Source organism: Myotis nattereri (assembly GCF_964212035.1).
Source record: "Myotis nattereri genome assembly, chromosome: 1".
NCBI lineage: Eukaryota > Metazoa > Chordata > Mammalia > Chiroptera > Vespertilionidae > Myotis > Myotis nattereri.
This window is the reverse complement of record NC_138075.1, coordinates 175,696,496-175,720,636: the sequence shown is the minus strand read 5'-3', so window position 1 is coordinate 175,720,636 and position 24,141 is coordinate 175,696,496. Positions and strand designations below refer to the sequence as shown.

General features: G+C 44.3%; 1 protein-coding gene across 2 annotated transcripts in view; it reads right to left on the bottom strand.

Annotated features, from left to right (window-relative positions):
* Nucleotides 1-650: 650 nt before the first annotated feature.
* The window catches only part of WDFY3 (WD repeat and FYVE domain containing 3), a 176,933-nt gene continuing 153,442 nt past the window's right edge, over nucleotides 651-24,141 (bottom strand). For both annotated transcript variants that reach the window (XM_081094948.1, XM_081094949.1), the window contains 12 exons: nucleotides 22,408-22,499; nucleotides 21,972-22,184; nucleotides 19,391-19,538; nucleotides 18,222-18,376; nucleotides 16,095-16,253; nucleotides 13,403-13,582; nucleotides 10,038-10,220; nucleotides 8,976-9,072; nucleotides 6,329-6,658; nucleotides 5,615-5,726; nucleotides 4,782-4,979; nucleotides 651-2,658 (listed from right to left, as the gene is read on the bottom strand). In XM_081094948.1, coding sequence (XP_080951074.1) covers nucleotides 2,535-2,658; nucleotides 4,782-4,979; nucleotides 5,615-5,726; nucleotides 6,329-6,658; nucleotides 8,976-9,072; nucleotides 10,038-10,220; nucleotides 13,403-13,582; nucleotides 16,095-16,253; nucleotides 18,222-18,376; nucleotides 19,391-19,538; nucleotides 21,972-22,184; nucleotides 22,408-22,499 — 1,991 coding nt within the window. In that variant the 3' untranslated portion in view covers nucleotides 651-2,534. The remainder of the gene's footprint in view (nucleotides 2,659-4,781; nucleotides 4,980-5,614; nucleotides 5,727-6,328; nucleotides 6,659-8,975; nucleotides 9,073-10,037; nucleotides 10,221-13,402; nucleotides 13,583-16,094; nucleotides 16,254-18,221; nucleotides 18,377-19,390; nucleotides 19,539-21,971; nucleotides 22,185-22,407; nucleotides 22,500-24,141) is intronic.

Genomic DNA, 24,141 nt, shown 5'->3' with positions numbered 1-24,141 from the left:
TGAGGTGCTCTCAGACAAAGAATCAGGCCACATGGATGTGGATGTGCAGGCTGGGAATATAGGTTGGCAAACAAATGTACATGGAACACAGGAAGACGTTCAGAGAAACGAGTTTATGCATGTGAGTGTACTTGTATATGTGAGTGATCTGTGATTTCTGCATTAGATACAAACACGCACACCGAACCCCACTGAACAGAACAGCTGCCCACAGCACCAGCTGCCAGAGGAAATACTATCACAAGAGTTTTGGTTTCCATCTTCTGGTCAAGGAAGTTGTGTTGGAAAGTTTAAAAGTGTTCATCCCATATAACTTCATATTACAAAGAGGAATAACCTTTAAGTAACTACATACACACATTCATATATTCAAGTCTTTAAAGAACACCTCTGCCATTGGGTTTGGGGTAAACATGGTTCATGTACACAAGGAGGACGCTTCTTTGAAAAAAGTGTAGAATAACACTGCTACAACTCTTCTATGGGGCTGGGCAGAGGCAGAGCCCACAGTTATGCGATAGCATGATTCCTGCAAGTGTCGAACATCCAGTATTATTCGTTAGAACTAAAGTAAGATGGGGGTGGGGGGGGGGTGGGAGGATAAGACACAGAAAGGAAAACAGAACACAACTCTTCTTCAAGTTAAAGTATTAATGCCAATAATCCTTTTTATTAACAAGTATATTGGAACTTTTAGAAATGGAAGTGTTTTAATCAATTCTGATATGTAATCATAAATAGACTGTAGGCTCAAACCTGGGTAAATAAAGGTTTAAATTTAGTAAGCATAAGGCACTAAAGCAGCCTTTATATTTTCTCTTGGAGACCTAGTTATCAGGAAGAACAAATCTGTTCTTAAGCTGGTTTCAGCCCATTCGGTACAAGATTGCTGTTGTACCAATGCCTATTTTTGAACGCATGTGCATATATGTGCATTTTAGTGCATAAGTGTGCCTGTCACCAGGGCCTGAAGATGAAGACTTGGGAAAGCCAAAGCCACTGTCCTGTGTACGGTGCCTCCATGGGGTGTGAAGGCCTGTCCTTCCTTCCTTGGGCCATAAAGGATTCTACATTTTTCAAATCACTGGGCTTTTAGAATTGCTCATAATATTATCACTAAATATCTGAAAATGTTAAAATCTAGATTAATTGTTTCATTTGTTTTATATATATACATATTTATGTACATAACACACATTTTAAAAAATCCCACCACCAAAGCCATTTCTCTGTAAACTAAGCTTATCTCTTAGCCCCTACCAGCTTTAGTCTCCCTGGATCTGTGTGTTCTGTTACCAACTAGTAGAACAAATTAAATAACTAAATATTAAAATACTGTAATTATATTCATAGCAAAAAACAAAAAAATAGACATTGATACAGTATAAATCTCACTGTTTTCAGGTAGATGGCATTAAATGGTAAAGGTTAATTATAAGCAGTTCTGACATGATCCAGTTTTACAACAAGGTTTATATGTTAATTCTGTACACCTTTTTTTTTCACCCTTTTTTGAAAATAAGCTATAGTAGAACTTTTAGTGTCACCAAAGACACATACTTACTATGTTCTATGCAAGAGAAGTTAATTTGAGTTACATGCAATTATATTGCCATTAGTGGAGGCAGGGCTGTTTCCCGCATCACACCGATCCCCTGACCACCTTTGTGCAATGCTAAGAAGGTTTGCTATGACCAAATGGCAGTCCAAACAGAAGCTTACCAGGGCCTTGTGACATCAGACCAACACTGAGATGGTGTGAGCCCGGTGCAAGATGCTCCAATATTTCCAGGGTATCTTAGGGCTGGACTCCTTTTCTCCCACACTGGTTCCTAAGGAAGGCCCACATTATTTTGGTTACTAGCCTATTTTAAGTGAAGATACTGTGGGCCAACTTGAAAAAAACAACAACAACAAAACATTGGGCACAGGATGGATTTGAAAGGGGTGGGGGAGACCACAGATAATGCCTTTGAGGATTAAAAAAAAATATTTATAATTAATTGGTGAGAGATGTCAGACAAACCATAAGAAGTTCACTGAGTTAGTGGTTTAGTTTGAAATCTCATGTTACAGGCAGTGAAGTCCTTATTTAGAAAAAAGGCCTTTATACCTATTTACAATATACACAGTTACTTGCAAAGAAGTCAGATTTACAACCATTTTCTAAAAGCCTTGTTTTGTTGTTGGTTTTTCCAAATAAGGATGAGCAGCTCTATAAAAATGATATACAAAAAAACAAAACAAAACAGTGACTGAGGATTTCCCCTTGGAGACAGTGATGTTTACAGGGAGAAGCGGATATTGACAATGTTGCTCCTAGGAACCACCTCCTATTCTTCTTGTGCTGGTCACCTGAACAGCGTCTGTCCCGTTACTGTATTCTTCACCCGTTTATCCAATGATCCCTTTGAATTCAATACCCGGAACGTGGTGTCCAGTGATGTGTAAACGGAGACTGTGTGATGCCTTTCCAAGTGGGACAGGGAGCTGGGAGGGTCTACAGCCGTGGTCTCCAGTCCGCGTGTGAATCTTCAACAATTCCGAGGCCCGTCTTCTGAACCCCTCTCATGCTGTAAGTTGTAATAACAGTTCTGACAAACTCGCACTGGGGATGAGATTTTCAAGCGTTTGATTTCTGATTGAAACCGACTGCACCTGAAGGAAAGGCAAAATCCAGTAGTTATAGGTCTGCTCCATGTTTGATCACTGGGCTGAGAAACACTCATGTGAAAATCAGAAGGAAATCTTGCAGCATAATGCCAAAGACCACATAATGCCAGGTGAATGCCAAAGACTGTATTGGTTTGTGTCATGGGCTTGGCAAGGGACCAAAAGAAATGCTGTATTATTTGTTTCAGTCTATGAAGAAAAGAAATATTAAATCAAGGTGGGCTATTTGACTGAGGAGAACTATAAAAAGTTAAGATTCTCCTACAGGATGAAGCCAAGGGATCTGGGCAGCTGTGTGGCCACTCTTCCTTGGCAGGGCTGCTTCCCATGCCCTGTGAACTCAGAAGCATGCCAGTATCTTTACCTGGAGCTTGACTTTTTCTCTTGGCAGAGACTTACTACCCATTTCAAAAGACACTTTGGCCCTGCTCGGTGTGGCTCAGTTGGTTGAGCATCATCCCGTGCACCACAAGGTCACTGGTTCAATTCCCAGTCAGGGCACATGGTTCAATTCCCATGCCAAGGTTGTGAGCTTGATCCCCAGTAGGGGGCATGCAGGAGGCAGCCAATTGATGTTTCTTCCTCTCTCTCTAAAATCAATAAAAACATATCTTTTAAAAAAGGCACTTTGGCCACTATCAAGTTCCTTTGGGCATTTAAACACTTGGTTTGATCCACGCCTTACTTGTTTTTTAAACAAATAGTTTGGCTTTTTTGTTTGGTCCAAATGTTTTCATTTTCTATTTATTTTGATAGAATTCCCTGAAGTAGATTATACTTAGGAAATGTTCAAATTCTTTTAAAAATATTCCTATTCCTGGAATAAAGCAGTGTATGACCTTGGACATGGCATTTAATCATTTTAAGCTTGGCTTCTCACACGATTAAAATACAGAATTCTATTTCCTCTATTAATCTACCAGTAAAATGTCCAGGGAATAAATGGGCTACCAACAGAAGGGGTTTAAAGCACTGTTACGGGACTCTGAGAAGAACCTCAGCAACTGAAGGGCATGGACTTCAGGGCGGGCCACGCCTCCGGGACAGCTCTGCCTTCTGCGCCTGCTCTGTCATCATCAATCACTGTTTGGTCGGTTTTTCAAATAAGGGCTCCATCCAACACTTGATAGCAATAGATACTTTAAATAATTACTTACATTTAAACAATATTTTGAAAATTAAGCTGCAAAGAACAGATGTGTGCCAGTGGACATGCAGGGGTGTTCACTATTGGAAACCACTAGGTTACTGGGTTTTATAGAGCGGGCTTCTCAGAGCACAGAGCCACAAGCCAGAACCCTGTGCCAGCCTCCTGGGAAGGCCCACAAGGAATGGCTGCAGCAACATTCGGGCACCTCATCGTAAATCAGACTTCCCCAAAGGAAAGCTTAAGACATTAAGCTGAAAAAAAATCAATAATTATAAATACCTTCTGCTGAACATCTACATAGCCAGAATCTGCACATGGCACTTTATAAACCTCATATAATGATTTCATTTAATTCTCTCAACACCTCTGTGAAGAAAGGGATAACCATCCACATTTTAAAGATGAAGCCACTGGAGCTCAGGGTAACTCGCCTGGGATGACACATGGACAGCAGTCCAGTGAGCATTTGGTCAGTACAACCAAAGGACCACACTGCTTCTGATAAGCCAACACCTACAAAAGCCTCAATAACTGGTTCAAAAACAATTATACAACTTGTGTTGTCTGTGAAAGCATCTCTATAGCAAGCTACAGAAGGTATGCTATATTTAAGTAAAACTGCAAATGCACAAAGCATAATACAGTACTGTTTTGAAGACAACATGGAGAAGAGAGTGCAATTGGTGAGGGTGAAACGAGGACTTAAAATGAATCTATAATGTTTTACACAGAAATACAATGAAATATTAGCAACTTCCCATTCTGAGTCCTGGGTGGCCCGGTATGACAGAAATATTTCACAATTGTAACAATAAAGAACAGAGAAAGTGAAGACAGGGTTAGACTGACAGCACACGGTAGTGAGGCCCAGGAGCAAATCAGAACCTACGCACCGGGCATAACTGACATCCTGAGAACTTAACCCCCAGGAACTCAAAAAGTGTGCATCTCATCTTACTTTTGGCAGAAGAGCTGGCCGCAGTTCCTGCAATGGTGCCGTCTTTCCGTGAGAGAAAACCGCACCGAGCAGCCCGAGCAGCTGTCCCCTCCTTCATCCTTCACCCAGTGGTCAGCAGCAGAACGGCCTGGCTGGTCACTCACAGACCAGCTGAACACTCGGCCTCGACTGTCACCCACGAGGATCCTACTGTGATCCCTGCAGGAGACACAGCACAGAGCCCCTCAGGGATGGCGCCAGCACAGCCATGTGGCTGAAGGTCTTTCTGTTACTCTGCAGCTCTCGAGTTTTCAGGGGGTGGTGTGGTGGTGGGGGTGTGTGTTGGGGTGAGGGTCGTGTGTAGGAAGAGACAAAAATAGAACTGGGTCTGAATTTACACTTCCATCGCAACTCTCTTTGGATCAAACCTCGTTGTATCTTGGAAGTACAGAGAAGGCAAAGCTGTTTTTTGTTTGTTTAATTCAGCATTCAAATCTACAAACTTCTGCTGAAACTGGTTTGGCTCAGTGGATAGAGCGTCGGCCTGCGGACTGAGGGGTCCCAGGTTCGATTGCGGTCAAGGGCATGTACCTGAGTTGTGGGCACATCCCCGGTAGGAGGTGTGCAGGAGGCAGCTGATCGATGTTTCTTTCTCGTTGATGTTTCTAACTCTCTATCTCTCTCCCTTCCTCTCTGTAAAAAATCAATAAAATATATTAAAAAAAACCTACAAACTTCTGATTTGTCTTTTTGAGCCATATTATGAACTGAAATCTGTTTTCCCTGAAGACTGTGGGCCCCAGCTCAGCAGCGGACTCAGCTGGATGAGCAGCTGGAAAGGGCCTGACACTCACTTGGAGATGCCCAGGGCGGTGATCTCTGCGGGGTGCGCATTGTCCTTCCGATCAAAGGCCGTGTGCATAGTCAGCTTACTCCTGAACACCAGCTGCCGTTCCCACCGGTACCCTGCAGCGGAAGACATGACATACGGAAGTGAGGGAGGCCAACATGTGCTAGGTGTACCCTAACATGGTGCTCTCAAAAGTTAGGGTGCTACAACGTACAGTTACAGCAGCTTTTCCGGCTCTCAGCAGCTGCTGCCTCGGTTGAAGGCAGAGCAATCTAGCTTAACACTGACCCTGGGCCAGGTCGGAGAAAGCCTCATTTGCAAAGACGAATACAGAGAAGGGGAAATCTTCCATGCAAGAAGATAACAACTTCTCCAACTGAGGACCTTGCCTCTATCTCAGTCAAGGCAAAGTTACCTGCGAATACAGTTTTATTTACCTGTAATCAATAATTTGCCTATTTTCAAAAACTTTCATGATTTGTGAATGAATGAGGTTTTTGTTTTGAGGTACTTTTCTTTTAAAAATGCCAAACATACTGCAACACCATTGTGGGATATAATCTCTACATCCACTATCCAGAAGAAGACATTTCAGAGGCCTCTGTGGGTGGCCCAGGTCAGAGGGACAGGGCTCAGATGCAGCCAGAGCCCGTTGCCCCATCCAACAAAACGCAACCACCCACAAAGAGCCCGACAGAGGCCCCCGACTCCAAATTACCAGGCTTCAATCTGCTGTAATTCCGAACTTCCATGAGAGTGGGGTGAGGGTGAGGATGGTTAAGGGGACCCTGCAAGTGGGCTCGGGTCTGGCCCTCTGAATAGTTCACAAATATGAAGCCATCTTTCTCATCCAGACTGAGCTGGTCAGACCAGCGCCTGGAGTCGTCGGAGCCACTGTCGGTGCACCAGGCGGCCGTGGCTCGGCAGGAGGCTGCCCGGGGTCTATGGCTGGTGCTGGGGGGCTGGCTGGGCGCATCCTTGGGATCCTGGCTGATGCTCTGCTCATCGGCTTCTGAATCGCTACTGTCCTCATCCTGGGCTTCATGTCCTGTCATTGGGAGGATTAGAAAACACATGGACATTAGAGTTAGACCCAGCTGTGTCCCACTGGTGTTATTCCTCTATCAGCTGAGACACAGTAGACATTGTATTTTAACATAACAATAAAAAATGGCCAGAATTTTCAGCTGGATTACATATAGGAAAAAAACCCTGGCAGAATTTCCGAGTTCACAGAACGCTTTGGCCAAAACATTCATTCTTTCACAATCTGGCCAAAACCTTTGTGAATTTCTCACTTTCTCACTATCTGCCTGACACTCTCTACCACAGTTCAGCTAGAGGGTTTTGTCCACACAGCCTGGCTCCTTGTGGCCAACTATGCACATGCCATTGGCTCAACCTAGAGCCATCTTCCCAATCTCTGTGTGTTTCCATGTTATGTATCTTTCAAGGCATGGCTTAAACACTTTGTTCTCTGAAATCTTGCCCGGTTCCTGCAGCAGAAAGTAATTCTCTCCTTTGGACAGTCTTTCTGTAAGAAAGTGGTCAGCTCAACAGGAGCGGTCCCAGACACAGTGCCTTCCACAGAGTAGTCAATATAAATGACAACACAGATGAATTACTGAAGAAATCTTTCATTTAGTAAGCTTTTTGTTTTTTCCCCTTTCCATTTCCTCACCTCAACTCCCTAGCAAAAAAGTCTACTGGAGCGAAAATTTATGAAAAACAAACATATGTAACTGGAAAAGAGGAGAACAAGAACAAGTGTGCAAGCACCAACTCATTACACATACATATTTTTTAGCAAGACAAATACTCATTGGCTCCCTCTGCTCCTCACACCAGTAGTCTAGTTGGCTAATTTAAGTGGATTTTTTTTCACCCTAATGGCTTGGGATTATGAGCTTTCAGGTCTCCAGACAAGGAGGCTTGGAAACAGCTGATTTCCAGGGAACCACTGGGTTGTCTTCACTTTCACCCAAGCAACTACTCTCAACTCCCAATTTCTGCACCGTCCAAAGTCAACCCATCCCGTGGCTGCTCTCCGCTCTCTGCCAAACCCTGTCTACAACACGTCTCTCTTCCCTGAGTTTGACCCCTTCTTCCATCTCACTATTCATCTCATCTTCCACTGTTCTTCACTTAAAAGTGTTGTTAAACGAAGGGAATGTGCCCACATCTCACTGGGCTTAATCCACTGACACAAAACTGAACTCTTATGTTCCCAGACACTCAGATGGCCTTTTCAGTGGAGTCGCAGTTGACTATGTAGAAATTTACATGCATCAAAGTAATACAAGCATTAAACTGCCCTGTGCCTCAGATCATTTGTTTTCTGGCAAACGGAGTAAAAACTACTTTCAGCTTACAAAGAGAAGTGATTTGGGCCTTTCTGATAATAAGCCTTTTCCCTTAGTAACTCCCTCATGTTGTCAAACTCACACTGAACTCCCCATGCACAAAAAATTAACCACAGAGAAACAATCAAAAGGTCAAACCCGAAACACTTTCTGGGAAGACTGTTGCAAAAATTGTTCTAAATAAAAGGGGGGGTGAGTTCTCTGGACATGAGCGACCCAATGCAGATCTCAGTCTGGTTTTACAGCCAATCATTCTGCATAGCAGGGGTGGGGGACGTCTGGCCTGTAGGACATAAAAGGCCCACAAAATCACTTGGTCTGGCCCTGCCCAGGCATTAGGGGTAAGTTAATTAAATGTGTGACCAAATACAGCAGGCTATGGTACTTTTGTATGGCCCGAGAATGATGTTATAAATATGCAAATGGCCCTTGGCAGAAAAAGGTTCCCCACCCCTGCTGCACAGGAGTCAGCTATCTCTCTAGTTCACTGGAAAATGTTAAAGCGCTTCACAAATAACAGATGACAGGCTTCTGTCTGAATGAATGCCCTTCCTGAGCAGGCCCAGGGCAGGAACACTGTTTACCTCTGTTCAGTTTACAAACACCACGCCACCCTGACATCCGTATCGAGCCCGCCAAATGACGGGCGGAACTTCCGGATGTGGGCTGAGGTGCAGGCCGTCTATTGTCCAGTACCTCAGCCTCCAGGTCCTACTTCGTCGTTTAGAACTGAAAGCCCAAGCCTGTGGTGCTCAAAGAAGCTAGTAACTTACTTACACTGTTAGGTGGAGCCAACTCCAAGGCCCTAACCACTGCGTGCTGCCCAGGGAACTAGAGGAAGCCCAGCATGAACCTGGCCACTTCCACAGCAGCTGGTGGCTGTGCTGCTATGGCAGTGCCCAACCACCTCAGGCTCTGGTTTACACTGTTTGATGAAGTTTATACACAATGACTTCAAAAAACAGGAAAACTCTTATATAACATTTTAGGAAATACAAGTACCTATTTGTGCTTCTGGACAGTCTTCCTGCATTTCCAGGGCTTCTGTGGGCTCCGGAGCTGGTGTTTCAGGAACTTGCAAAAATTCCATTCTCCAAAACTGAATTCAAACAATGTGCATGTTACTGGGTGAAGATGGGGCCTCGGGGTGAAACAGGGGACTGACATCACATAAACATGCTTCCCATGCTGTGTTTGAGGAGATGCTAATGGGTGTTTCATGGTGGAGGGAAAAGGACTGTGGTCAGTAAAGTTTGAGAAACATGGTTCAACTAAGTACTCTGCTTTGTTTCCTATAAAAACACCTGAGAGCCTTGCATATACTAATATGTGCTCTGGATCGCTAAGAAGGCATTCTGTAAGAGGGGTCCCCACACGCCCTAACCACCGGAGCTTGGCACAATGCCTCATGCTCCCAGAGAAAACTGCTATCTAAGGTGCAGGGTGTGGCAGGGAAGGGGCTGACGGCAGCCTCACTGTGGCAGGCTCAGTGGGCTGTGACTAACAGGGCGGCGATCAGCTGCCCTAGGCTTTCACAGTGTACAAGGAAAGAAAAGCAGCACAAAGAAAAATCTCCCGGGAGAAAAAGCCCAGTGTTAGAACAGACCACAAAGGAAAACACCGTGGTCCCATTTTCTGCAGAGGCCCAACAAAGACAGCTGAGAGAAGGTAGACTATCTCGGATTCAGGGGATCAGGCAGGATTGCAGCCAGGGAGTGGGTGACCTCGGATTCTCTGTAGAACAGAGACAGTCCCTGTCTTCCCTAAGAAGTCATTCGCGGGCCCAACAGCCAGTACTTGCAGTTTGTACATTTACCAATGCATGGTGCCATGGAAACCACGCTTAGCGCCTACGGGTGTCACACTGTCGGGTGGTTAGCAGCACTGACTACTTGATGGGAAGAGCCATGTCTGAGAACAGTGGCTCAGGCCTGTCTGAGTCTGAGCGAGAGCTTCCGGACCACGTCACAAGCTGTGCAGGTGCCCTTCCATGACGGCTGCTCCACGATGTCAGCTGCACTAGGGCAGTGGGTGTCCTAGTACGCTTTCCTCACAGTGACTTACCCGGACCACACCGTCCGAGTGTCCCGTTACTATGACGTTCTGGGTGTCCCACTCGTTCATCTCGGACACGCAGCAGCAGACGATCTGCTGGCTCCTCCCTGTGAAGGTGTTCACACTCACGACGGGGTTCCCGTTGATGCTCCACACGTGGATGTACGTGCCTGCACAGGACACAATGTCCCCCTGGAAGGCAAGGAAACTCTCAAGCATGACATACTGCATCCTTGTTCCAGAAGCAAATGAAATCCTTGGCCAGCCTCTCAAAGCCCCCTTCAGTCCTGTGACTAGTGACTGGGTGACTGCTGAGAAAGCCTGGAATTCAGTGCTTGCTGACTTAAAAGAAAATACCCCAAACAGAGGCCTTCTTAAGAATCCAAGGCTGAGTGGCTGCGGCCAAGGGGACCTCATGGAGACAGCGGTAGGACCTCTGTGCTGTCTGTGCCAGCACAGTGCTGAGTGAGGCTTTACTCCCTGCCAACACCATCTGAGAAGGTGAGCTCTTCCCCTCCCTCCACTGTTTACAAAACCGATTCACACCTTTCTTATAGGGACGAGAATCCAGCCCCACTTAATTTTACTAAGTGAGTCCAGTGAAAACCACAGGGCCAAAGGGAAATCCTGCAGTCTAGGTACAGCTGCCTCCCTCTTCAATAAGAAAAAGATGACATCTTGGTAACAGCGTAAGAGACTATTTAAAAACTTGTATTCACAGTAGGGTAGGGGAATGAGGAAAAAAGAGATGAAAACTGGTATATATGTCACTTGGCAAACTGAATAAACCCTAAGACTCCCAGCGCTGATAATTCAGGTTTTCATGAGTTCCGAAGACAAAAAAGTTTTCCCCTCAAATTTTACCAGGCTGGGGTCCACCCAACGTGGTGAGAATACAGCTCACGACTGCTAAGGGCATTAAGACGCTTCCGGAAGCATCTCCTGCTTCCGTTACTAGTTACTGGGGCGGACCTTCAGACGTTCCATTGCGACCTTGTGCGTTTAGCCAGTGCCAGCCCTGCTTTAGTAAAAAAGCTTAAGTGACTGCTTAATATCACAGAGTGAAGATGTGAACCCAGCTCTCTGGCCCTAAAGCCTGGACACCACACCATGTTGCCTCTCACCCCTGAGCAGCCTGTTATGATGCTCACTACTGAGTTTAGAACCTACTACTGTTCTCCCTCCTTCCCTTCTTCCTGCTCTTCCACCAAGATGGTGAAAGCCCAAACAAATAAAATACTCAGCAAAGCATTGCTGTGTCTGCCTCTGCATCGGCCACTGAATCATCCGTGACAACGAGAGCCAGCCTCTCCCTCCTGTACTGAACAAGGCTTTGTCGATGACCCCAGGGCACCTCCATTAGAGAGCATTAGACCAACCCTGTGGTTATGGGGTGAACATAGGAGGAGGAATCGAAGGGCAAGCAGCAAGGCAGCTTAGGTCCAAAATGTAGACTGAAGTAAAGCAGACTTAAATTGGCTGCAAAAATACAACACGAATATAAATCTTTTAATGAGTTTTTTCCCCATGAATTATTAAGAGGTTACAAAAACATCTCACAAGAATAAAACCAAACACTTTTCCATAGTGTTTGCAGCAACTATTGCAATCCAATGGGTGTATATTGGCTCAAATAACTACTGACTATGAGCAAAACTCTCAGTATTTAAGTCAAGAACCCCAAAGCAAGGTGCTCGGAATAGTGTGACCCAGTGTTTGGCTCAGAGCAGCACCGCTGGACCAGAGCAGTTCTGGTGCACTGACATGTCAGTAAAACTTAGGCACAGATGTTTGCAGGACCAGCCCTAGGTGCTCTTCTGCAAATATCTTAAACCTTTCCAATACACCAAAACACAAATTTGACTCTTTACCCCTGCACACACCCCACCCACTGCCAACCCTGGTTACTCTTACTGTTATCAGACACTCTAATCTCCATTCACCAGAACTGAATTTGTATCTTTTTCCTTTTTCTTTGAATGACTACAAGGTATTTGACTAAAAGCATCATACTTAGTATCTTCTGGTAGAAACTAAAGATGTAGCATCCCTCAGAAGGAAAGCTGTCCGCTTGGGCGATGGTATGATGTGGCTAGGGCTCTGTGCCACACACGATGACTCTGGGGGGAGGGGATCTAAGGAGAGAGGTGGGAATGGGCAGATACGGCTAAGAAGTGATGAGGCTGGGGGAGCTCTGGTTGCTTTGCAAGACTGTTGTGCATATGTGGGCATACGGATGTGATAACTTGTCCCTTGGACACAGAGACCTTTGTAAACCTACCCCTAGTTATCAACACACCTTAGTGACAATGACTCCCCTCCGCTTTCCCCACTCAGGCAGGCCTGGTCTGCATGGGGGCTCCTAGGCCAGTGCATTTATTTATCCCAACTCATTTCATTTGTCTGTATAATATCCTTTGTTAACTTTGAGATCTGTTTTAAGAATCTATACTAATAAAAGAGTAACATGCTAATTAGACTGGACATCTTCCGGACGTCCTTCCAGACAAAGCCATGGTGGCAGGGACCAAGGCAGAGGCAGTTACAGGTGATCAGGCCGGCAGGGGGGAGCAGTTACAGGGCGATCAGGCCAGCAGGGGAGGGCAGTTAGTGGCGATCAGGTTGGCAGGGGAGGGCAGTTAGGGGGCGATCAGGCTGGCAGGCAGGGGTGGTTAGGGGTGATCAGGCAGGCAGGCAGGTGAGCGGTTAGGAGCCAGCGGTCCCTGATTGTGAGAGAGATACTGGATTGGAGAGGTGCAGGCTAGGCTGAGGGTCACCCTCCTTGCCCTGTGCACAAATTTCATGCACCGGGACTCTAGTCTATAATAATAAAAGCATAATATGCTAATTAGACTGGATGACCTTCTGGAAGAAGCTAGGGCTGCGAGGGAAGCCTGGGTCTCTGCTGCCAGAGGTAAGCCGGTGCCAGCAGCTGGGGGAAGGAAGACCTCTTGCACGAATTACGTGCATCGTACCTCTAGTAGTCCTATAACAATTTTTTTCTTGTTTGAGTACCCAAATGTTATTTTTTTCACTTTACATAATAAATAATTTGAATATATTTCATAAAAATTTCAACACAATTGTAACATTCTCAACAAATTCTACATATTCCTTGTTTTTAAAAACCACCTATTTTACAATGTTTTGTTTTGAACCAAGTCTTGCTCTTTGAAATATGCAGCACTGAATGAATTTTAAGACAGAACTGCTGAGTTATAAACTTTAACATCCATTTGCTTTTACAAACAACACGTAAATCAAGGAAATGAGTCCTTAACAACCAAGAGAACACTCAGAGTCATCTTTTATTTATGTTGGCTAGACCTACTTGTTTTCCTAAACATGAACCAAGAGGACAATTTACTACTTACTGTTAATTCATTGATACAAAGAGCAGACACCGGAGCTCGGTGGCCTCGAAGCTGCGTTAGGAATGACAGTTTGTTCAGATCCCAGATGATGCAGGTTCGGTCACGGGACCCGCTGACGATTATGTGATAGGCAAATGAAGCTGTGGCACAGGTGACGGTGTCAGTGTGGCCAAGCAGGGCCTACAAAGGAGAACAGAAAGCTCAGGCTGATCACAGGGACTATGCAGCTGAGGGGGACAGCAGACCCTGGATGCACCAGGAAATGACAGCATGTGTGCTGGGATGAGCATCAGGCGCAGCGTCTAGAAAGCCTTCATTCTGCTCCTGCCAACTGTTCTTGCCTTAAGCCACTGGGGGTGGGGGGTGGGGGGGCAGGGAGCAACCTGGAGGGCTCTGGAGGCTGCAGTCTCTGTTTTTATATTAATTCTTTCCTGGACTTGGGCCAGTATCTTGGAAGGAAGAGAGAACGGTACTACAACCCAGCTTGGTTTCTTTCTACCATTTCTATGTGGAGATGTACTGATTATGGCCCCCAGAATACAGAAATTTCAGCTCTGAATCTATTCTTTCATGCCATCAATTCCTGTTAAGTTCATTGTAAGGAACTGCAATTGGATGGATTTTTTAAAAAATATACAAACCGTGAGAACTGCATGGTTGTGTTTCATGGTCCCAGAAGATAAAGGGAAAATGTGGCTCTTATGTGCTTGTTGAGCTGTCACTAAACAGGAGACACAGGCATCTGTGCCCAGAGGGTCTCCTTCTGCAAACTAGATACAGAGCAGAAACTTTTCTCTTTTGCTGGAATAGGAAGAGAAGCAGGACCCATGGAAATGGCAATGCGGGCAAATACGTATTTTGAAGAAAATACAGTTAGGAGTTCCTAACAGTAATCTGAATTTACTATTTAAGTAATGAAGTGGCTTAAAATTTTGGTCATCTTTATTATATGCTTATTAAACCCCAGGAGGCTGTTTTAAATAAGAAGCACTTTCTACTGAGGGTTACTAGCCTAATAGCTCCAAAGCTCACTTTCTAAATGGAAAGAATTGTAAGCAGGCATCTGGATCAGCAAACTATACTGTCAGTCTGTCTCTGTCTGCTCATGTCAAGACTGCATCCCTTACATGGCTTACCTTCAGACTCAGCAGCCAAGGAAGTTCTGGCCATACAGATGGTTGTTGGAATGTAAGTACAAGGGGTTCAATTCTTTCCATACATATTTTGTTTGAGTTTGGCTTTAAAATAAGTTTTGGAGTCATGGAGAACTTTACATCCTGGCTTTACCACTGAGAGTGACTTGGCTATGTGTCTCTAAGCCTTGGTTTTTCAGGTGTAATGAGAGCTAATAACTACCTTGTAGAACTGTGAGAACTGATGTTTTACATTTTTTAAACATTCAGCACACTTTCCTAAACATAGTAGGTGCTCAATAAATGGAAGATACTGTTACTCTAATTTTCAAATTTGTATCATAAAAGTACTTAGATGTATACTACACTAAAAAACAACTGTGTGATAACTCACAAATCAAATGCTAAAAGATGATTGCTTAATCATAAAAGGATTCTTGCTTTAAGAATGTAAGAAATTTAGGATAGTCAGTACTTAAGTTATAAAAAATATTTGTTAATATCATCATCAATGGATCTACTGAATATGTTCAGGAGTTTGTTATATCTTTAGGGATACGATAAATGAGGAAAGAGAAAGAAAAAGGAACCAAAGATTTAATGGTCCAACTGAACGAAAATCGCCCAGAAAGGAAAGTAATACTGAATCAGTAGCACTAATATAATCTGGTTTGTAAAATTTCAATTTACATATAACTTTTGAGAAATATTTATGTTACTTGTTTATTTTAAAATATACTACCTAAAGACAGCATGCCTCAGATCTTTTAAAAAAAGACCTTCATAGATAATTTTTAGAAATAGTATTTCTGATTTCATTTCCTGTACTTTTTAGACCCATTTCTAGCAAAAGAACATATATTTTTTTGGTTCTGTCCATTATGTTGGAAGCGCCTTAAAATTAAGGAAGTTTTACTTTCTCTAGAGCAAGCATGTCAAATTCAAAGGCTAACACAGGCCAAATAAAGAAGGTTTAAGTTTATGTGGGCCGCAAAAAAACAAAAGCTTCAATTTTCATAGAAATGTAGGGTTATTTTGATAGAGACATGCTGAATACAAAAGGCTGAAATAAAGAGTAATTGTTAACATAATAGAACATTTTAATAAAAATTAATTTTTTCTTGAACATTAACTTACCAGACACTGAATAACTAATTGCACAAACTAATAAGCGTAATGCAAATAAACCTATTTCTCTTATTCTCCGAAAGTGAAATTTTTCCTGTTGCGCACACCAATAGGCTGCTAAAATATTCGCTGCTAGTATTAGTGGAGAGATGGTGTGCTTGTGCGTAAGGCGCATAAAGGAAATGAATGCAACACGATTATAGTAATCAGTCATTAGCAAACGCTGTAGTTCATTATTAATAATTATGTATAACAGGATATTGTAAAAATTACGTTATGAAATTTTTATTAAAATGTTTCTTACATACCATTATATTGACTGGGCCGCAAAAATATTCATCATGGGCCGCATGCGGCCTGTGGGCCAGAGTTTGACATGCTTGCTAGAGTGTGGGCAGCTGAGATGGGATGTCTTTCACCTATACTGTTACCTGTTTGAGAGTGAGGGTCTTGGCCTTTTCTTTTGAGGTGCCCATGTCCCACACACACACAACTGTGCTTGTTCCACCCGTGATGACCAGCCTGGGGTTGGGGCAGATGGCACAGAGAATCTGGCCCCACTCAGACAAACATTCATAGACAGTCACTGCCTGCAAAATAAAGCAGATGTGAGACACAGGCCATCAAGTACCATGAGTGCTGGAAACACAACAAGCATACCGTGTGAAGGACAAAGGCCTCTAGGCAGGTCCTCACAGGCAAATGACAGGACATTCTGGGCTGGTTTCAATTTAGCATCCTTTCCACTGAAGCTCTACTCTGAGCTACCCTCTACAGCCTCCTAACCATAGCTGCTGCTAGAAACCTTAATGGGGGCCTCCAGTTTCTTCAGTCCGGGAAGATGACGTCAGACTCAGTGATGCTCTGTAAGATGCAGGGGGATAACCTGGTAAAAGATGTGTTTGCTGTAGCCACTTACAATGTAAAAGGAAGCATGAACGCCACTGATACGAATGTTAACTAAACGCGTTACAGTGTGACATACAGACTTGTGAAAGGGTTAGGTAGCACCTTAATTAGGCAGGTTTAGGGAGTCCCAGAGATCAGGAGGGTCTATGGGAGAGGAATACATAATGAAGACTTGAATACATAATGGAGGTGCTTATCTTACTTGTACAATGGATAGAGAAATGCCACAGAAATATCTCTGTCCTGTGCAACTAAAACAGCCATAAACCAAGGACAGACAGGAGTATCTCTGGCGTGAGCAATTAAAGTGACCATAATTTAGGCCAATCGTAGCCCTGACCTGAGTAGCTGGGAGGGCTATAAGATAAGGCTTTTCTTTGCCAGCACTTTATGGAAGAAAACCATAAGATAAATCAAAAGTGACTCCAACCAACAAGATAAGAGGGAGAGAACACAGCAGACACCACATGGGCTTTGAGCTTTGAAAACTAATTCTATGTAGTAGAATGACCAATAAGAAAGGGTCAGGTTCAGACAAAGAACTGTAGCATATGTAAACTGGAGACAAAGGAACACGAAGGGGGATTTTTTTGGTTTTTCAGAGAGAGAGAGAGAGAGAGAGAGAGAGAGAGAGAGAGAGAGAGAAGAGGAGAGGAGAGGAGAGGAGAGGAGAGGAGAGGAGAGGAGAGGAGAGGAGAGGAGAGGAGAGGAGAGGAGAGAGGGGAGAGGGGAGAGGGGAGAGGGGAGAGGGGAGAGGGGAGAGGGGAGAGGGGAGAGGGGAGAGGGGAGAGGGGAGAGGGGAGAGGGGAGAGGGGAGAGGGGAGAGGGGAGAGGGGAGAGGGGAGAGGGGAGAGGGGAGAGGGGAGAGGGGAGAGGGGAGAGAGGAGAGAGAAGAGAGAAGAGAGAAGAGAGGAGAAGAGAGAAGGCTTCCCCCATTGGGGGAGAGGGGCCCTCCCCATGGGGTCCCCTTCTGTCCATCCAGGAGGGACAGAGTCTTAGGCTTAGAATCTAGAATTAGGGTTTTAGAGGTAGTGTCTGCTTGCAATAAAGGTTCTGTACTTTTCACCTATCACCTTCTGTCCGTGGCTTCATTCTTCGAATCCATCGGACAAGACCCCGGGGAAAGCGATCACCCTGCTCAATAAAACAACCCAAATCACCGGCACAGACTGTATCCCTCTTGCATGTAGGAGGGGACTGTCAGAGGGCACACAGGGCACTAAAGGATCCCTACACACTGCCTCTCCCCAGGGATACTTACAGGACTTACAGCGGCCGCTGACTCTTGGGGGATGCGGTGACAGGTCTCTGTCAGCCATTTAAGAGAACTGAGATGAGAGGGCCAGGCAGTGACTCACCAGGGGAGGCTCTCTGGCTGTAAGAAATGCTGACTGCCTGGCTGGCTAGGACCTCTTGGAGGAGTTCTAAGAGTGGAGGGTAACTGCTAGTCCCCAGAATACAACTTGCCCCAAAAGGCTTGTTCTGTAAGAAGCATGACTAGTCCACTCGCTCCTTTTCCTGCTCTCCCTTCCTCTGGGCCTTGGAGGGCCAGTTGACAAGCCCTTGGCGTGGGCTTTCTCCACCCCCATTAAGAAGTATACCCAACCATAAGAGCAAGATGAAATGAATGAGAAAGAAAGGATGCAAACCTTGTCTGACTCATAGGTTCCCAGCCTGCAGCTGAGGTCTGCGTAGCCCCAGGCGAAAGTTTTGTTCCAGGTAGGTGGGATAAGCACCTTGTTCTGTTCTACTGCAAGAATGCCTTTGTCTGTGCACACTATTTGTCCCACAGGCTCCTTGAGTTCTACACAAAATGAATCAACACATTACAACAAGGGCAGGGAAAATGAACTTCATTATTCCATAGCGGATGGTAAAGTAATCCCAAATATTCACACAAGCATCCTGACAACAGGGCCGGAGAGGTGGAGCATGGTCTGTCAGTCCCCGGAGCCCTGCCCTCCAGGCTTCTCCTCCAGCCTTGGTGTCTGAGCACCTGGTGTGCTCCCAGCAGTCAGGCCTGCCTTCTTGATCGCTAGGGTTGTGCAGAGGGATCTGGGATGTTCCCAGCACATCACACATAGACTGAACCAATTTAGACCTTCGGCACCTCTCAAGTTATAGCCACCCTATATAGGTGGCTGAAGAAAGGCCATGGTGCTCCCCGAGAGGCCCAGGTTCCCTGCTCTGCCCTGAACACTGCCAACCACACCAGTGCTCCAGAACCCTTGCTGAGCAGAGGCCGGAGCTGGTGCAGGGCGAAGTCTGTGTAATGAGGCAGATGGCCTAGAGCTGGTGGCCAATCCAATTAACCAGACTTTGAAGCATCAATATTTAGATTTCTTTAGATTATAACTTCAAGACTTTGCAAAAACATTTTTTTTTTTTAAATTCTAAGGAGAAAATAATCCACTTGCAAAAGTACGTTTAGCTAGCTCATAAATACTTTTAATTGGCATATTAAAAATGCAGTCTTGTTACCATTATTTCTAAATTGGCAGAATATGTATAAATGAAGGTGGCAGAAGTTTTTCTACATATATAATATAACGGGTGAGTTACGGAGTTGGTACTTTAGAATTTTCAATATTTTAGTAGGAGGAAGAAACCATTTTGGTTCTTTTTGATGGAAAATCCAACAGGCCAAAACAGAAACAGAGAAGGAGCAAATCTAATGAGTATTTGGTGATTTAACACAAAAATACAGCACTCATTACAAATTACACTATTGTCATAAAGCAAAGTTGTTATTGCTCAACTAGGATTCTTAAATAATCCCACAGAATCATGAATCAAAGGTTTATTCCCATCAACTTACCTTTGACAGGTGTCAGAGAAGGCCGCAAGTTGTCTAGATGATGGAAAAAGATCTTGTCACCTGTACAGCCTGGAGGGACAGAGATTCCTGCACTGTCTCCATTGAGCCGACTCCTCACTCGCTTTGGTGGATGAGGTTTCTTAAATAGCTGGTACGAGATCATATGATACATTTTACAATGAAAGCTAACATTTATTAAGTCCTATTACATGCCAGGTATTATGTTATTTCACTTAAGCATTATAACAACCAGCAGGTACTGCATTATCAAATTCTGAGGAAAGAAATTATAAGAGGCTCAGAGACTGCCAGAGCTCTCGCACCTTTGGAAGCAGGGACAGGGCTACGACACCATAGTTTGTGTCACCATCGTGGTACAATGATTTCCTAACTTTTCAAAAGTCAATTAATTTACTCAAACTATAGTCAACTGAGAATTATTTTCCAATGGTGTCTAAAGATTAACTAATCTTATATCCCGACACCGCTCTGCCACTGAGGGCAAGCAGACATTCTGTTTACTGGGCTATTTCTGGCTTCAGGTGGGTTTTCTCTGTGCAACATCATTTTGGTCTCTTAGGTGTTGCTAATTTGCTGAAAATGTAAACATTGTTGCCTTTTTACTTTGCCATGCTGTAAAGGAAGACAAAAAAAAATCTTCGGCATCTCTGTTCGATATTTAAAAAGTGTTAATGTACATTTGAAATGACTTTTTCAAATACTTTTCATCTTCAAAATAAGCATTGAGCTATCTCCGTCAGAAAACTGCTATCTAAGAAAGATACTAGGGAAAGCTTAGAGGAAGTGAGGTTTAAGATGAAAGTAACACCACCACATTATGAATTTGACCAAGAAAAATGCTATGCACAAAGAAAGATATACATTCTAGGCTCCCAAACACTTAACATACTGTCCCTATTTTATCTACATATAGGGGTACAGTATCAGAATTCTGTTATTTTCTATAGAAGTTAATAATGACCCAAGCCTCTGAGGTTGTATAAAAAGACCCACACACTTGGAGGCATGTTTATGAATGAACATTTACTACGAACTTTTATATGAGGATTTCAGGACAGAGCCAGGCAAGGGTATAGAAAGAGGCACGAATATGGTGACCAGGAAGTTTAGATTTTTTTAGGACTGCTACACTTGATAGTACTCTATATTAGTCACTGGGATATCCTAGAAATACGTTATTACCCAGACTCTATCTTCTAGATTGCTTAACGCTTACACTTAAAAATAGAACAAACATCCTACATGTATGTATCTTGATTATTTTTAAAAAATATGTTTTTATTAATTTTAGAGGGAGAGAAAGAAAAACATCGGTGGGCTACCTCCTGCATGCCCTCTATTGGGGATTGAGCCTGAAAGCCGGGCATGTGCTCTGACTGCAGACCCCTGAGTGCACGGGACGACGCTCAGTCAACTGAGCCACATCAGCCAGGGCTATCTTGATTCATTTTGTTCAGAATATTTTTTCCCAGAGGGTATGAGACATGGTTTCTGTGCTTAAAACCCTCTGCAGAAAGGAAAGGCTTAGCTAAGAGTCTTCAGCTGTGATTAGTGTTTATCAACAAGCATTTCACTTTACAGTAAACTTGGTTCCTTCACTGGGGGATCAGATTGCACCAGGAACAGTGTAGTTACAGGCCGTCCTGCTGTCTGTTCCTCTCAGTTTTTCCATGTACAAAGACAAGCCATTGTTCTGTGTTCCCAGCTGTCAGCTCTGGGAACCACTAGGTTGGTTAACCTACAAAAAGGGAGTCCAAGAGATAGCTGAAGCAGGAACAGACAAGGATAGTTGAGGTCAAAGTGTGGGCACTTGGGGAAAGTGGATGGTCTGACCGGCCCACGTAAGCCTTCTCCACAGTGCTGGTTACTCCTGGTGCACCTGCCCTCCAGGTGTGTCCTGGACAATGGGGACAAAAGAAGGGAGGGAGTCTCTGAGCTCTGCTCGTTACTGAAGGTGATTAGAGCAGTTGGTGCAGAATGGGTCCCAGGCACTCCCATGGCAGGTAGTCTCACATCACTTATCAGACCTCTTTAATTCAAACTACCTGTTCCTGAACTACTTACTGCAAGAGCTCCCTAGGTGGCCCTCTGCTCCTAATTTGGCTCCCCTACAATGAATATGCATGTGTGTGCACGACTGTGGCCAGAATGATCCTTAAGATCTAGATATGACCACGCTATTTCTCTGCTTAGACTCAGCACTGGCTCATCACTGGCCTCAGGATGGAACCCCATCTCTGTGTATACTGTGCCCCAGATCCCACCTGCCTTCCTGACCAGGCTCTCCTCACTTCTTGCCAGGTCTTGTGCAGGTACAGGAAAGCACACCCTGCACTAGCCTGCAAGGAAAACTCTCCGTGAACAACCAAATTTCTATTTATTTGTACGTAAAAGGGAGGAGAAAGCAATACTCTTGGAACCTATTGGGTGATATTTATGGTACTTTATTGAAAACTTAGTCTAACTTTAATTATTATTTCGTATGGTATTGATCATGTAAAGAAATGCTATAGCACTTAAAAACGGAACCCGAGAGCACTGATGATAAGAACATCCATACCTGTTTAGGAATCTGACCAAAGTTGTTAATGAACCCTATTGTGGCTGTCTCCTTCAGTGGGTCGTTTATGTTGTAGATATCCACTTGACCCTCATAAAACAGATGGTGGAAGACGTTTACAGCTTCTACTGCAGCAGGGCCTTGCTGTTTGTAGCCAAAGATTAAGTCAATCCATTCATGCAGATGGGCACTCACATAATCACATTCCAAAGCCTGTAATTCAAAGCAAAGGTTCAGTTACTGGCTGACATTTATTAATTGCTCAGAAAGGAAAAAAATTGGCCAGTGATCAACAGGAATTAAAATAACTAAAAATCATAAACACAATATTAGTAACTTGACCAAATGGGTGATACATTGCTCAAGGTCCTCTCTTCATACTGTGGCCAATGGCCCAATGAGATCCAAGCTCAACTGCCAAGTGTACCCCCATTACCTCTCGGTGGACTCTGATGAATTCTCGTGGGTCCCCTTTTGCCCAGGGTGGGAGGATAACATCTCCAAGCTTGGTGCCATTTTGTTTAGAGCCTGTGCAGTTGGATACATTAAAAAAGTATATATAGATATGAAAAATGTGATAAATAGTAACTTCATGTTAACATAACAGAGAAACAGTGGGTGTAGATTCATTATCAGAACTATGAAATCTTACCACCAGGACCCTCAGATATCATCTGCTCTGCTATTTTCCTAAGACTGATCCTTAGTGTACTTCCTCAGAGAGATTTATTAAGTGTTAGCAAAACAGAGGGATGCTCACAGTCAAGTGACTTCAGGAAGTGCTGAGCTATGCAAAGTTGGGCGTTTCTTTCCTGCAAGACTCCTCAGACACGTGGCATTTCTCTAGGAGGGATATTACAACATGTCTAAAACTTAACTGACCACAGGAGTCCTTAGTGAAACATTTTATGGGGCTACTGTTTTGAGTTTGGAAAAACCCCTCAAATTTAATCCCCATAGGATGGATGGCTCCTTTGGAAGACAATTAACATTTCTCTAAATCAGCGGTTGCCAAGTGGTGGTCCACGGACCACTGGTCAGTGAGGTCTGAACGACTGGTGACTGCTGCTCTAAACTCTGCCTTTTTAGGCTTCCCCAGAATGCTTCATGTTTGGTGAGTCATCAGTAGTTAACTAGTACTGACATTCTTGTCTTAATGTTCTGACAAAATTTTGCCATTCGCATGGAGAAGGCTATTGAAAGAATTCCCAACTCCTCAGTAACTTTCATTTTGCTTTCTTTGCTTAAGAAGAAATGAGTTGCAGGCTCCTACCCGGCCTGGGCCCTGGTCAGGGTGGGTGGGTGCAGGAGGCAACCAATTGATGTGTTTCTCTCACATCAATGTTTTTCTCCGTCTTTCCCTTTATCTTCCACTCTCTCTAAAAATCAGTGGAAAAAATCTATTCAGGTGAGGATTTTTTTAAAAAAGAAGAAATGAAAGTGCCACTGTCTCCTTGGGATATTTGAAATACATGGGGTTTCTCATATTTCTGATGCATTAATTCTTCAGGGAGCTCCACAGAGCTGATATATATTTTGCTGTAAAGATTCTCATTAAAGAAATCTATACTAATAAAAGCCTAGGTGACCATCACGTCCTCACATCATCACAAGATGGCCACCACAAGATGGCCGGCAGGGGAGGGCAGTTGTGGGCAATCAGGCCAGCAGGGGAGGGCAGTTGGGGGCGACCAAGCCGGCAAAGGAGGGTGGTTGGGGGCAATCAGGCCGGCAGGGGAGGGCAGTTGGGGGCAATCAGGCCAATAGGGGAGCAGTTAGGCGTCAATCAGGCTGGCAGGGGAACAGTTAGAGGGTGATCAGCTGGCAGGCAGGAGCAATTAGGGGCAATCAGTCAGGCAGGCAGGCAGGCAGGTAGGCAGACAAGTGGTTAGGAGCCAGCAGTCCTGGATTGTGAGAGGGTGCAGGCTGGGCTGAGGGACACCCCTCCCCCGCCTGCCCCAGTGCACGACCAGGCCTCTAGTAAAATATAAAACTCAACCTTTTGCTGTTAGTGTATCATTTTAACAGAAAATAAAAATTTGGGAAGACTACAGGCTACTTGACAGAAACAGAAACATCATGTTGTGATAATGCACACCAAGTGACATGTATTCCACGTGTTCTTGTTGTTCTAATGTATTGTTAAAATACTGTATTCTGTTAATTTAAG